The sequence below is a fragment of the Sceloporus undulatus genome, chromosome 6, assembly GCF_019175285.1.
Source record: "Sceloporus undulatus isolate JIND9_A2432 ecotype Alabama chromosome 6, SceUnd_v1.1, whole genome shotgun sequence".
NCBI lineage: Eukaryota > Metazoa > Chordata > Lepidosauria > Squamata > Phrynosomatidae > Sceloporus > Sceloporus undulatus.
The window spans coordinates 98990025-99005489 of NC_056527.1; the positions used below are offsets into that span (position 1 = coordinate 98990025).

General features: G+C 41.3%; 2 protein-coding genes across 2 annotated transcripts in view; both read left to right on the forward strand.

Annotated features, from left to right (window-relative positions):
- Positions 1-15465, forward strand: part of LOC121933510 (RNA binding protein fox-1 homolog 1-like) — a 576905-nt gene that overhangs the window by 511207 nt on the left and 50233 nt on the right. The gene's annotated exons all lie outside the window — the stretch shown is intronic.
- Positions 1003-12603, forward strand: JOSD2 (Josephin domain containing 2). The gene is made up of 5 exons (XM_042473363.1): positions 1003-1136; positions 4356-4540; positions 7147-7272; positions 8469-8663; positions 10870-12603. Exons 2-5 carry the CDS (start codon positions 4398-4400, stop codon positions 10970-10972), a joined length of 567 nt encoding a protein of 188 aa, XP_042329297.1. The 5' UTR covers positions 1003-1136; positions 4356-4397; the 3' UTR covers positions 10973-12603.

Below are 15465 nucleotides of genomic sequence, written 5' to 3' on the forward strand. Positions count from 1 at the left end.
GTCATAACCTCAAAGGAGGGCATGTTTTAATATGTAATTTTTAATTGCATATTCTAATTACATATTTTAATGTGTAATTTTTAATTACAAATTCTAAGTACATATGCAATTTTAACTGCACATTTTAAATACATATTTTAATTTGTATTTTAACTACATACATATCATTATATTTACGGTCATCCCTCCATATTTGCGGCTTTGATATTTGCGGATTTGATTATTCACGGATTTCATTAATGTGTTCTCTCTGGGGCTTCTAGGTCCTCCAGTGCAACTCTGTGGTTAACTTTAACTAAAAGTTGCACTGAAAGACCATTGGACATTGACCACAGAGTTGCACTGGAGGACCTAGAGATTCCTAGAGAGGTGTCCTCTCAGGTAAAAACAGTGTTTTCGTTATTTGCGGTTTTTCCATATTCACGGGGGTCTTGTTCCCCTAACCCTAGCGAATATGGAGGGACAACTATATTTATATCCCATCCTTCTCCCAAGACTGGGACTCTCAAGGCAGCTTACAACATTAAAAAAAACAACACACAATTAAAAAAAACATACAAAAATGGTACATTAAAATAGAATGAAATTACTACAATAATTTAAAAAATGTAATTGAAATACAGTAATAATAATAATAATAATAATAATAATAATAATAATATGGCCTCTGGGAGTTGAAGTATTAAAAAAAATCACCTGAGGACCAGAGTTTGGTTCTTCTACTCAATGTGCTTCTATGCTATGTGCATAATAATAATAATAATAATAATAATAATAATAATAAGGCCTCTGGGAGTTGAAGTCCAAAAAAACCCCCAAAACACCTGAGACCCAGAGCTTAGTGCTTCTTAGCCATGTACAAAATGGAGGACATTATGGACAGAGAAAGGGTTGAAAGGGAGGGACAATGTCACCCTGCCTTTAAATACATTAAAACAATATATTTTAAAATAAAGCCAACTTCCGGTCTGCCCCCTGGAGCATGCTGGGAGTCGTAGTCCCAGCCTGCCGCGCAGTGCTTGCTGGGAAGAGTAGTTCCCCAGCTGTGCAGAGTAGTCAGTCTGGACTCAGAGCAGAACGTTTCTGGGCCAGGCATGGTGTCCAGTGGTGGTTGTGGCAGCTCCAGCGTTTGCAGGGTAAGATGCCCTCCCTCTGTGGGTTGCTTTCTTCCCTCTTTCCAGGGCAGAAAAGGACAAAATGGGGTATGGGCTGGTTGAAGGAAAGGAGAGGAAATCAGGAGGAGGTAGGGAGGGGGGTTTAGGGCAACATCTTAACTAAAAGTGGTGCTGCAGAGCATGTGCAGAGTGCATTCCCTCTCTTAGCTCACCCCAGCCCTAGAGGGACAGGGGAGAGAGGTTTCCTAAACTCCCCGGTTTGCTTTTTAGAAATTTAAATTTAAACCTTTGGCTTTGGCATCTCTTGACTTATTATTGTTATTATTGTTGTTTTTATTTATTTATTTATTTATTTATATACTTATTTCATTTTTATCCCACCCTTCTCCCAAAAAATGGACCCAAGGCAGCTAGCTCACAATATAAAAACACATTAAAACAACGTTTGAAAAATACACACTTAAAATAGCCTAATTAAAATAATAAAAAGTGTTTTTAAAAAATTAAACATACAAAATTTAAAACATAGAAAAGTTTAAAAGTAATCTAAACCACCATCCCCCCCATAAAACCAAAATTTAAAACATACAAAGGTTAAAAAAATAACCTAAACCACTGTGTGTGTGTGTATATATATATATATGTTTTATATGTACTTTTATATGTTTGTACGTACTTTTAATCTGCAAGCCGCCTTGATTGTCATGGACAGAAAGGCAGGATATAAATAAAAGTTTTATTTGTATTTATTATTATTATATGTTTTATATTATATTATGTATGTGTTTGTGTGTGTGTGCGTGTGTGTGTGTGTGCGTGTGCATGTGTATAAACTTATAAAATAAGTTTTATACACACACAAACACATGTATATAGTATAATATAAAATACATAAATAAGTTATATATATTTTACATTATGTTATATATATATATATATATGTGTGTGTGTGTGTGTTCTTAGGAGGGAAAGAAAGGTAATGGTGAGCACTGTGGTAGTCATCACAGGATAATACATTGCTTTTAAAGGATGTGAGTCACACTAAGCGATGGAGAAACTATAATAGCCCAGATCTTGTTGGACGATCTAGAAATAATGCAATTTGACACCACTTTTAAGTGCTGTCGCTCCATCCTGTGGAATCCTGGGATTTCTAGTTTTGCTAGGTCTCTAGCCTTCTCAGTCAAAGAGTGCTGGTGCCCCACAAAGCTACAAGTCCCAGGATTCTGTAGGATGGAGCCATGGCCATTAAAGTGGAGCCAAACTGCATTATTTCTACAGTGTAGTTGAACTCCTATGAGAGCCAGTGTGGTGTAGTGGTTTGAATGTTGGACCATGACTCTGGAGATCAGGGTTCTCCGGCTTGGCCATGGCCTGTTACAGACTGCCAAAATAAAGCTGCTTCGGGTCTCTTTGGGGTATGCTGTTTAAATGATACATGGGTCCTAAGAGTCCGGAGGTCGTGCCAAAGCCACACTCCATTCCTAACCACTGGAGTGAAGCTTTGGTGCAGTTCCGGATTCTTAGGATGCAGGCATATTTTAACAGCATACCTCCAAAGAGACCCAAAGCAGCTTTATTTTGGCAGTCTGTAACAGGCCCATGAAACCTACTGGGTGACCTTGGCCAAGTCACATGCTCTCATCCTCAGGGGAAGGCAATGGCAAACCTCCTCTGAACAAACCTGGCCAAGAAAACCCCATGATAGGTTTACCTTAGGGTCATCTTAAGTCGGAAACAACTTGAAGGCACACAACAACAACAACAACAAAGTTGCACCCTTAGCCAATATGGCCAGTGGTCATGGATAGTGGCCCTACACAAAATATTTGGGAGTCTGTGGCTTCCCCACTGCCAGCTTGGATTCTTACCCTTCAGTAATGTATTATTTTGTGACAACTGCCACCTTGGCACTGAAGATCATGAAAGCTTACACCAAATAAGATTTCTTCATCTTTTAAGGTGCCACATGCCTTCTTGTTGGTTTTACATAGGCACGAATATTCATTTCAGTCACAAATGTATGGGATAGTCTTTATTTATTTATTTTCCTACTCACTTTCTTACTACCCTCATGGCAACAATTTTAGGATATACAGTTGGCCCTCCTTATCCACAGATTCTTTATCCACAGATTTGACTATCCATGGCATGAATATATATATATATATATATATATATATATATATATATTCTAAAAAGCAAGCCTTGATTTTGCCATTTTATTTAAGGGATAACTTATTTATTTATTGTATTTATACTCTTCTCTTCAGAAATGCTCTCAAAGTGATTTTGTATTTAATAGGACTTGAGCATCCACAAAGTTTGGTATCCACAGCAGGTGTGTGTGTGTGTGTGTCCTGGAACCAAACCTCAGTGGATACTGAGGGCCCACTTGTATTGCATTTCCCTGTGTTCTAATAATGAGTTCTGGTTTTCTCTTCTTTTGGAAGTCTCTTACTAAAATAATACTTACCCATCCCATAATCATGTGTGGAGTTGCAGGGATTCATGCAAGGTATTCATGCCTTGATCTACTTATGTTGATAGGGATGTATATTCAGTGGAAGCCTCTCTTGGGTGATTGGGCATCCTTCCCTGAAATAGGGTTGCCAGATTGAAAACTGGAGAAGGCTTCTGAATCTTTCATGGTTGCACAGAAAGGAAGTGCTTGTTACCTGGTTGTGTGACAAGCAACATCTGATGAAATTCGTTCTTCTATGAAACCGTTGAAAGTATAGGAGCCTACTCCAGTTTTGAGGCTGGTAACCCTATTTAATGAAATAAGGTTAATGAAGTAGGGCAGGGTAGGTTGAACAGTCCTTGGCTAACTGCCCAGAGGGTGTTGCAGGTATCTAGGCCTGGGAAAGGAGGAGTAAAAGTGAAGTTGGGAATTTAAGAGAGCACTAGAACAAGGGAACTGTAGGAAAGGAGTGTTGATAATAACCTATTGGGAATGAATGGCAGAGAAAGCTAAAGGAAAAGGTTAGAGAAGCCTGGAACACATTTGGCAAAGAGCAGGTCTACAAATGGTTAGGATTGTAAGCGGTGAAGGAGCTCAAACAGTAAACAGAGTTGGGGAACATTACCCTTTTAGATTAAAACACCCACACTTCCTCAGCCATTGTAGTCCAAAACAGTAATGTTCCCAAGCTCTGTGCTCTCCAACGCTAATGGAGTTGTATTGATTTATCTGCCTTTTTATATCTGTGTGATTCTTTTACTGGCTTTTCTCTCCAGGGCTGATCTCAAGGTGGGGCCTTTCAGGCTCGCGTAGATGTGATGTCCGGGAACTTGGGACCTAATGAGGCATCCGGGATTTATCATGAGCGGCAACGCCTTGAGCTGTGTGCTGTCCATGCCCTGAACAATGTCTTGCAGGAGCGGATTTTCACCCAAGAGGCAGCTGATGAGATCTGTAAGAGGTAAATAGTTTGTATCTCTGAGTCCCAATCTGGGAGAAAGGCAGGATAGAAATAAATACAACAACACCAATATCCTGCAAGAACCTAAAAGCGACATTCTTTCCCTAGAAGACCTTTTTACAAACACTCTCAATCATTTCAGCCTTCGAATTGGCACCCTATTTACAGATTATCCCCTTTCCTTTAAAAAATATTCCCTGACCAACATTTACTTTGGTTCTAAAGAAAAACTAATGTCAAAAATCTTATTGAATCTAAATCTTGAATCTAATTTAATTTAAACCATGCCCTGTGACAGGAGTGAAAAATCTTTGGTCTCCCAGTAGTTTTGGAGTTTAACTCACAGGAGCCAAAACTGGCATAACAAGTGGTCAAGGATTCTGAGAGTTGTAGTCGAAAACATTTGGAGAGTCAGTGATTCCTCATCCTTGCTCTACTAAGGAAACAAACACTGAACTTCAATTATAATTATGTGGTAATGCTTCATAGCACTGGGTTGTTCCTTTTACACACACCTACTTACTAACATGACCATAATTTGAACCTAGAGTTTGAGAATTTGGGTGTGGGTAGTGGCAAAGGCATTGGATGGACCTATTAAGATGAGTTGGTGCCCAAACCTAGAGGAAGCTCCAGCTTCTCTGAGGCGTGAGTGTATATAAATATCAGGTGTGAAAGGCCAAAGAAAGATGGAGTATGACACATTTTCATCTGTAAAACTCTGTGCTTAGAAATTTCAGGAAAACGCTTAATCACCTATTTTTCTTAACTGGTTGGCCCAGATCAGAGTAAGGAAGGAGGAAAGTTGTTGAGATGTGCCTGGGTTTCCATGAAGTTCACTGTACATATAAGAGGGATTTTCCCAAAAAACTTGACAGTCACAAGGACTAGAAAACTGGTTCTGGGTGGAAATGTGCACATGTTGATTTGCAGGAGATGAGCAGTTCTTCTTTTAGAACTCTATGGGAAAGTCCCACTGCTGGAATCAAATGTTGACATCACTTCTGTCCCCTCCCAAGGTGTCAAATGCAAACTGAAAAGTCCCTATAGTGCTATCAGGGTTTCTTGGAACCCCCCCTCCCCCGTCCTTTTAAATTGATTTTCTTTCAAAGCTTTTGAGCAAAGTAATGTTACACTTACTTGGCCTGTATTTGCCACTTTCTCTGAAAGAGGCATCTTTGTCTTACATAGTGTGAAGCTGATGGGATTTTGCCAAGGGCATGGAATTGGTTTTGCATACCTTGTTCTGATGGGTGAGACTACCTACGCTTTTAATGAGTTGGGCCTAGCTACTCCAAGGGTGTTTTGCATGAGACACTAGAACGTAATTTCATTTACAACCATTGGTCATCACGACACTTTAATTAGCACAATCCAGATAATATTGTGCACTCTATAACACTTCAGTGGAATAGGTCGAAGCTACTCAGGTAAGCCTCTGAAATAGTGCTGCTTTGGCAGTATGGCTCTGCTGATTTATTGTTCATTTATTCAGTGTTGTTCTGGGGCAAGTAGGAGCCTGTAAGCTTCCCTGGGGTACAGTATTTCTCTGGAAAAGCCAAAATGACAGTTGCATAAAAAGAAGCAGCAGACATCCTTTATTCTCAATGTGTTTTCCAGGCTAACTCTCTAGGGGTAAGTTTTTACCAGCTCAAATAAACAATAAAATAAAATAAAATAAGCGATGTCAAATTCATATTTAAAATGCACATAACTTTATTCTGGATAGGCTTGAGATAACTTAAACCAACAAGAGGAGAAGAACAATAGCAATGTATTAATGTTCATCAACATGTTGCATTGAAGACAGATCTTTGTCTTGACATCTCTTAAAGAGCGCACCCTCATATATTGCATAGCAATGCTCATAATGCGTGACCATTGGCTGGGGCTCATGAGAATTGGAGAGTCAAGTGTTCCACATTGATATGTAACCTAAGGGAGGCAGCAGATGAAGACAGAAATTATAATAGTGATGGAAGATTGCCCAGTCAGTTCTAGCATAGGTACTTGGGTTTAGTTATAGTATGAGGTGAGAATCATCTAGCCCTTGAGATGCAGATGAACTGCTATTCCCATCATGCCTCATTGTAGGCATGGGATGGATGGGATCTGGAATTTAACAGCATGTGAATGGCTTCAGAGACATATACCAAAGTTTGCATAAAAGTTGGAATGTGAAGGAAGTAAATGTGGTAGTGTTATGCAGGTGAAGAAAGAAGCGGCAAGATCATTTGGTGGTGGAAAGAGGACCATTAGCAGTATTCCCAAGAAGCTAGCTCCTCTGGGGTCTCTTCCCAATGGTCATCCAGCAGACATTTCACCAGGGTGTTGACAAGAACTTCATAACATCGAAAACTTTTGTCTGAATTTCCTTATTCCCTTTCACATTTTTTCCTTTTGTGACCCCCCTCTCTCTTTTTAGATTGTATCCCTGAGGGCAGATTTTTTTTGGGGGGGGGAGTTGTCTTGTTTTTTCCCCTTTTCTTTTATAAATAGATCATTTTGAGGGAACACAAGATCTGCATTGGGCCCAACTGTCTCACTGCACTGATATGTGACATAAGGGAGGCAGCGGATGAAGACTCTTTTTTGTTTTCCAACAGGCTGGCCCCAGATGCCAGATGGAATCCACATCGTAGCTTCTTGGGAACAGGGAACTATGATGTCAATGTCATCATGGCAGCTCTCCAGAGTGTTGGTCTAGAAGCTGTCTGGTGGGACAAGCGCAGGTGAGTGGCAAAATCTCTGCCATAAATTGTTCTGTTTACTTCCAGTCCAGAGTGCCCTGCAAACTCCAGCTAATTGACTGCTTCTTGAAAAAATGTGACTTGCCCAGCTTTAACTGTTTTCTTTTCTAGTGACCTCTTCCTCTACTCAGGGGTGTGTATAGTGCAGCCAATGCATGTGACCCTTGGAGCCTACTTTTGTGACCCCTGAAGCTGTGCACCAGTCTCCCATACCTCCCCAGTTAAAAAAATATGGTGTGATTTTTGGACAGCTTTGACTCCAGACTATGCAGAATGCCCCCCAAACTCAAGGAAATATGCAAATATATACCCAACCTATAACCACAAACAGCCCTGTAATCCATACTATCCCCAAATACCTCTGTAATCTCTCTCAAAATGGTGACAAGAAGTAATGTGATGTCACTTCAATTGCCATTTTGAGAGGAACTGCAGAGGTAAAGAGAGGCATTTGGGCTTATTATGTGTGTGGCGGGTGGTCCATGGTGTGTGTGTGTGTGTGTGTGTGTGTGTGTGTGTGTGGAATTGGTCACTGACTATCACACAGTTGCTCACCTCTGCTCTACTTCTTGCTCTTTTGCTAGTCAGTTACATTTATATCCTGTCTTTTCCAGTGAGCTCAAGGCAGTCAGTGTACATGATTCTCTTTGTTCCAGTTTGATTCTCACAGCAACCTCATATGATAGGTTAGGCTGAGAGAGAAATACTAACTAGCACATGGTCACCCAGTGAGTTTCATGGTACAGTTGAGGACCAGATTCTAGCATGTCCTGGCACATTATACCACACAGACTTTCACCCATTTGTTACATTTGTGTATTGCAGGGATAGGCACCTTCTTTCCTTCCAGATCATTTTAGACAGGTTGGGGAGAGATTGACTAGGCTGAGTTTAGCAACACCATCATGTCCGGAATTTGCCTTTTACTGAGCAATGGTCCACATAGCCTAGTATCATTGGCACCGATTGGCAGCAGCTTTCCAAGCTTGTAGCAGGGTTCTTTCCTACATTGATGTGTGGAGATGCCAGGGACTCAGCTTGGGACTTTCAGCAGTATATGCTAAGCATGTGCTCTACAAGTATGCTCCTGTAGATTGTTCTTCAGGATGCTGGAGGAGTTTCTCCTCAGAATATTACACATTTCTTGCCATGCCCTCATATTTTTCTTTGCTTCATAGGCCTCTAGAGCAGCTATCCCTAGAGGGGGTTCTAGGATTCATCATCAATGTCCCCTCCAACGTGTGCCTCGGCTTCCTGTCTCTTCCAGTGAGGCGCCGCCATTGGATTGCTGTGCGCCAGCTTGATGGCGTCTATTACAACCTTGACTCCAAGTTGAAGGCACCAGTTCCAATTGGCAGCGAAGCTGACCTCAGGTACTCATGGAATCTTGCGAATAAGCAATGCAGAATAGAACTGCAAGCAAATCACATAACCTTAAGTAAAATGTTAGTCATGGAGGTAAACATCATGGAAATAATAAGGACAATTAAAAGCCTTTTGGAACAGTCAGGTTTCTGCCAGGTGTCTGAGTATGTCCATGCATGTTTATTCACAAACTAGTCTCACTGTTTTCCATGCAGCTTTTCCCCAGGTAGGTATGAATAGGATTGCATCCTAGAATAATAAATGTGTTACAGTCATAGAGTAGGTGCCACTTCCAAAAATGTCCTGTTCCTACTGGTTGCCAGTTGTATTTCATTCAGCAGTGTGCAGCCACAGCAAGGCTTCAGATCTTCAGTGGAGTATGTTCTGAGGAACATATGAAAGAAGGTGCTCCTTAAAATTAACTGTGACCTAGAAGGTGAAGTCTGCTCCAGGAAATGATCAGGTTTGCTTCTGTCCTAAAAGATATCCAAGTTCATACCCTTTGTAAGAAGTTTAAGATAGAACAATACAAAGTGGGATAAACCAGTAAAGTGATAATCCAGAGACATGATCCTCAACTTGTTTTGTATCTGCAACCACTGATGTTACAGACCATCACAAGGAATAAGGTGACATCTGAAGCCGTTTTAAGATCGCCTCATGTATTAACAGAAATGAGTAACTAAGAGACAGGAAGAGGGTAATACACTGTCCCTGTCCTCCAGTGTCACAATTTCTGCCATGCTTTTCACTTGGAGAGTGACTGTGGAGGTGCTCCACATAGTTTGGAATCCTGGTTTTCTAGCACTGCAAATCAAATCCTTTAGATACAGAAAAATTACAGATATATTTAACGTTAACAATTCTAAAATTCATTAATAAGTGTACAATGTTGAGGCAGTACAAATATTCTGAACTATATTTCTCCTACTCCTTATAATAAGTAGGGTTGTTGGAAAATGTACACCAAAGCATGCAAAATGCTCCCCATCACTATTATAAGCAGTAAAAGATTGACTCTTCCAATAATTGTACCAGTACATCCTGTAAAACAGTGGTTCCCAATCTTTGGTCCTCCATTTGTTTTAGACTTCAGATCCCACAAGCTGCAGCCAGCTTGACAAACAAGAATTATGTGAGCTGAAGTTCAAATCATCTGGAGGACCAAAGGTTGGGAACCATTGCTGTAGAATTTTGTTTGGGTAACAGGAGAATATAGGACTGAAAAATTCTCCTTGGGCTTCCATACAAGTGACAGACAGTCAGCAAGGTCCAAGATCTTTAGTTGTTTTGGAGGCAAACCTAGGCTTATTCGTTGACCATCAATGTGAATATCCAGTTTAAAAACTTGTACGTAAAAATATAAAAGAGGCAACAAAGAATATACAAAATCATTTTAAACTAGATAAGTAAAATCGGTGGTCAATACTTCTTGTTGGGAAGAATACTCAGTTATTTTTAGAAAATAGGTTCAGTTATTGCATCAATAATTTGGACCCATTTTATCCTGTTGAGCTTTTGAAAGTTTTACCATGATTGTTGACATTTGTTGCTGCTCTGGTATAATGTTGTTTCTTTTTAAAAACAAAACAAAATTATATTGAATGTACTTGATGACTTGTTTTGGTTTGCTGGCTGCTTTGAAAATCTGATAGTTGAAAGGGAATGGCAAGGTGGTTGATATATACATATGCACACACAGCCAAGAAGGTCAGTGTGGGACCAGCCAAGCTAACAAGGTGAGGAGAGTCCAGACATTGGGAATGCAGAGAACACAATCTAGTCATCTGGGGGTGTGAGGCATGAATGCCATCCATAATCAAAACAGTTGCTGGAGCATCAAAGCATAAAAGCGCAACATAACCTCTTGCCCTCAAAAGCCACAGTAAGCCAGCTTGTCTTCAAAGGCACAGCGGTGATTTGTTTCTTCTCTTCTAAAGACCAGTCCAATAATACCCCAGGAATTTTATTCCTCCTCCTGATATACTGCATCCCAGGTGAGACCTTTCTTGGGTTGAATGGACTGGACTCCCACTTTTTGGGTGGGAGCTGGCAGTGGGGCAAGGTTGCAATTTTGAGAATGGTCTTTCTCCTTTTGGGCAACATCCTGGAATTCCAAGAATGGTTATCTCGCTCTGCTACATTGAGGAGGCCTTGTTAGACCTCTAATCTACCCCCTTTTCCCCTTCCCCTTCCCTAATGTCTTTCTTACAGGGTATTTCTTCAGGAAGTTCTATCAGAGGGACCCTGTGAGTTGCTGCTAGTTGTGCCCCATGAGACCGGTGAAGCCAGAGACTGGCTAAGCACTGTCAGGTGATCGCCAGCATGCAAGAATCCATCCGAGATGACCTGAAACATTCCTCTTCAATCCCCTCCTGTACTGGCTGCTGCATGTCTTTTTTGGGATGGGGAGGGAAAGGAAGTGGCACACTCTTATTTACGCTGCCATTCTGGGAGCTGACCATGAAACCCATCCTTCCCTCTCTTCCACGAAAGAAAAGTTCCCAGCTTCTCCCTTGCTTTTGAAAGACTTGCACTGTGTCGGAGCAGTATGGAATAAAGGCTGCAATACCAAATGGTAGAGGACTTTCCCCTGGCATGACCAGTTGGAGCATAGGAATAGCCATTGGAGTGTTCTGACAGGAGCCAATCAATTCTTTCTGGACTGATGGAGATAATTGTTTACAAGCAGGACTTGATGGTGTTACATGCCCTGATCCTCATTTGCTATCTAGTTTAGTCTATTTTATCTGAGAAGCTGTATGGCTCACTATTTGGGCTAAGAGACTTCTTTCTTTGTATTTTTTGAGATTCTTCTGTAAAATCTCTTTCTGCTGATGCATTGCAGTGAGTTACTTGGATAGAACAAGACAGACCCCCCCCCCAGCACACACGAGTGCGCACAGAGAGAGAGTCTTTGACTTAAACCTGTCACTCAAGGTTTTGAGGTGGCTGTTCCAAAGGATATTAGGGAGGCAGTGGTAGGAGTAGGATGTAGATGCTGAGAAGCCAAGGATGATGTTTCAGCTCTGGCTTTACTCAGAAGGACCTTTTCTGGCAGCTGAGAGCTGTTTTACTAAGAGTGGCAGGGACACTAGTCAAGTGGAGCGTGTGGCGAGAAAGCAAGCTTCTTTTTGCTCCCTTGAGGCTAGCTTGAAAACATGAGATGCTTAGACTAGATAGGATTAATGTTTCTGCAGTAGGTATAACTGAAAGTGGGAAAAGGAGAGTGGAGTGCCGTGTAGAATTAAGAAAAGCCACTGTGCTGGTGTCCTGTGTTCAAATTCAGAGAGTAGTGGCAGACACCACAAGGTGGCAAATAATCCAAGCTGCTCCCAGACTTTCTGCTGCCTGAAATAAGATAGTGTTTCCTTTATGATTCCGTATCCACAAGCTGTGACTGGGTTGACCGATGAATGCTGGCAGCTGAACAAAATCTTCTATCACACCTGAAGGCAGCAGGTCAGTTCAGAGGAATAAGACACACTATGTGCTCCAACAAAGAGAATTAGCCGGAGGGCTCAGGAAAAACAGCATGGGGGAGTCTGCACCTGTTGCATTTCTGCCTGTGATACAGCTGCGTGAAGCACTAGTACCTTGCAGAGCAGGGGTGAGGCACTGACCCTTTGTTCAGACTGAAAATGTCAGTTGCTTTTTTGTTTTGTTTTTAATCAAAACACTCTGTCCCTCAGGTAGAAGGTATCTGATGCTTCTCGTGAAAGGTCAGAAGCTAGCATAGGGAATGCACAGGAGAAAGCTATTGCACTGTCCACCTCCTTATCCTCTAGTAGTTCTTAATGCTTTTTTTAAAAAGCTACTCTGGTCCTTTTTTCTGGCACAGAAAGCACCCTCCGCACTGCGCCTGCCAACCTTGAAGTTCGTTGCAAACCTCTGCAGAGGAACACTCAGTGATGCAAAACAAATAAATGTGTGCTAGAGTTTGTGAGTCTTCAGTGTGGAATGTAATTGTGGAGTGGGGAGGAGGAGGTTCTTGAAGATGAGTGAGCTGACCAGAACAACTTCCTTTTCAAAGCAACAAAAACCAAGTACACCATGGGAAGATTTAATCTTGCAGTGAATCCACTTGTATTCAGAATAACATTTTGTTCCCAGAAACAGTCAGCAATATCTAGGTATTTGGAAGGGAAGCAGTTTATATGCACATGTATTTAGGTGTGTGTTCTAGAATAGTAGATGCAGTCCAGACAACTTACATATCACACACACATAAAAAGCACTTGGTAATTAGCATGTGTTATATATGTGTAGATAAAAATTTGAAAATACATTGGTTTAGGGCTGGGGAACGTGGCCTGTAGATATGTACGAACTCTTTGTCCTATCATCCATCACCACTGGTTTGCTGGGTCTTATGAGAACCAGCATTTAGAGCATCTGGAGTACCTCAGTTTAATCCCACTATTTTACATCTGGCTTTAGTTAAGAAATAGGGTGCATGTAGCCATAGTCAGACTTATCCTGGTCCACTATTTTAATTGCATCTGGATGTCAATGTTAAAATAGAAATAGAGTACAAATGGCCTGTCTCTCTGCTCAGTCTACTGTCTGAGTACTAATGATTGATGGGCACCTTCAAGGCCCTGGCTTTTGTCCCTTCAGGGGCTTTTTAATCTTTAAACTGGACTTGGAATGGACAGGCCCAAAATAGCAGCAAGGCTGGATTAAGGTGGTTGGGAATGGACACTGGAAGAGTTCTGAAAATAGAGTCCTGTGTGTGCATGCACACACACACACCATTTTAGGGCAATGGCATCAAAATTAAATAGTACAGGAACATTAAAAATCATGGGGGTGTTAAAAATGATTCTCACTAGGTGTCAAAAGTACAAAGTATACCACAGCTGCTATGGGTTTGTCTCCTGCCCCTGTGCTATTTGATACAAGATGAATAGGAGTTTGTGGTTGGGTCCCACTTTTTCAGCTGCTTTTAAAATGTCCCAATTTCTCTGCTTCCCACATTCCCTTCAGCTTACTTCAATTGCTGCAAAGTGAGCTCTACATGCAGAAGTAGTTTGCACTGATTAACTTAGCAGCGGGGTGAAGAAATGAAGGGGCAGCCCTTCCCAGTAGGTTCAGGCAAAAGTAAACTGCAGCCTCCCCTAGCTTGTGTAGCCTTAATAGCTAACCATCTAAACCACAGGCTGATGTTGCTTAGCTTAACTTCTCCCAGTTTTCATCAGTGAAACATTGGCAGAAATGAAAATATTAGCCTGAGAAAGCAAGCAAGGAAAACTGGACCCGGTGCCTGTCCCAAATGCTCTTTGGTTTTCTTGCCTCAGGAAAAGGCAATGGAAAATCTTGCCAAGAAAGCCCTATGATACGTTCTTAGGGTCTCCAAAAGTCTGAAATGACTTGAAGGCACATAAGAACAACAACGAATCCTGTTTCTCTTGCTTTATACCTCAGGGAAAGTGGGTCCGACACTAGCAAATATGGCCCTTTAGGTTATCAAGGGAAAGGGAGTGCTTACAAGTGCAACCAGATTTACCTGGGTCGAATAGCCGATAGCTGGCCCTTCCAAAACAAAAACACCTTCTTTAACTTTCATGAAAGGGGAACTGGCCATGACTCATGGGATCAGCTCCAGCAAAGCACTCAAAACAGGTAAGCGGCGCTTTATGGTCTTTTGATTTGATTCCATCCCAGCATGGGTTGTATGCAGTTTTTAATCATATATTTTAAATATTTCTCCTCCAGTGCTGTTTCTACATTCTGGCTTTTATAGCAGATGACGTGCTTCTGTACAACATTCTCTCTGTGTGTACAGTCTGTGTATATGTATTAGGAATGCAAGCACTTAATGGAAACTATTACTATTTATTAAGCAACCTCCCGGACCTACTCCCATTCTTGCCACTCATTCTCATTCCTGCCCCTCCTTTCCATGTTTTAGACTGTTGATCTAAAGCTAGGGTGGCAATCCTAAGGCCCTCCAGATGGTGCTGGACTGCAATTCCCAGCAGCCCTAGGCAGCATAGCTAATAGCAATACAGTACTGGGAATTGTTGTCCAGTGCATCTGGCAGGCTGAACAATTCCCATCCCTGACTTAGAGGAAAGGATGAGAAAATTGAGAAGGAGTGAGTGGGAAGCAACTGCACTCAGATGGTAATAGAAGTGGATGAAAGAACTCTGGTTAGCCCAGTAAATAAACTTTCCTATCTTCTTTGGGCCTCTGGAAGGCAGTAGAGAATCATACCAGTAGATTCTCCATCTCCTGGCCACATACAGAACTACAGAGCTATGGTCAGATATACAGTACAAAGTGCTCTTAGGGCTCTTCCAAATTGTTTTAAAGAAGAGTGAGTTCTCATGACGTAGCTCCTCAGGGTTTACAAGGATTTGCCTGTTGTTGTCTGCTTCATATCCACTTGTTCTACTCTTGAGGAACTGTTTGTAGCAATTACTTGGATGTGCACTAAGATTTTTTCAACATGTAAACCCACAAGGCATACTCTTTTCACAGGATAATATTACTTTGAACACGATGCCATGTGAAAACCAATAGAGCAATTGTGGGATTATCATGGGTTAATCACCGTTTATGCTTCCAATTGTTCCCTGTGTGATAAACTCCATATGCACACATAGATAATAGCTAAAGGGGTTGTTCTTAGATTGAGGGGAAATAAAAAAAAATTATTCCATTTTACTGATTTTGGGAGATGGAATAAGGAACATTTAATCCAGCCTATAGTACTTGCTTTTAGGTGGATGGTGGACACAACAACAGCTAACCAGCAAAAAAAAGCATGCTCAGCTGGACCACCAACTTGGTAGTTGGGGGAAT

Excerpts from the sequence above, each read along its gene's own strand:
- JOSD2 (XM_042473363.1), top strand. The coding sequence starts at position 4,398 with ATGTCCGGGAACTTGGGACCTAATGAGGCATCCGGGATTTATCATGAG. Across the intron at positions 7,273-8,468 it reads GTCTGGTGGGACAAGCGCAG|GCCTCTAGAGCAGCTATCCC; the intron begins GTGAGTGGCAAA and ends TTTGCTTCATAG. Across the intron at positions 8,664-10,869 it reads GGCAGCGAAGCTGACCTCAG|GGTATTTCTTCAGGAAGTTC; the intron begins GTACTCATGGAA and ends TCTTTCTTACAG.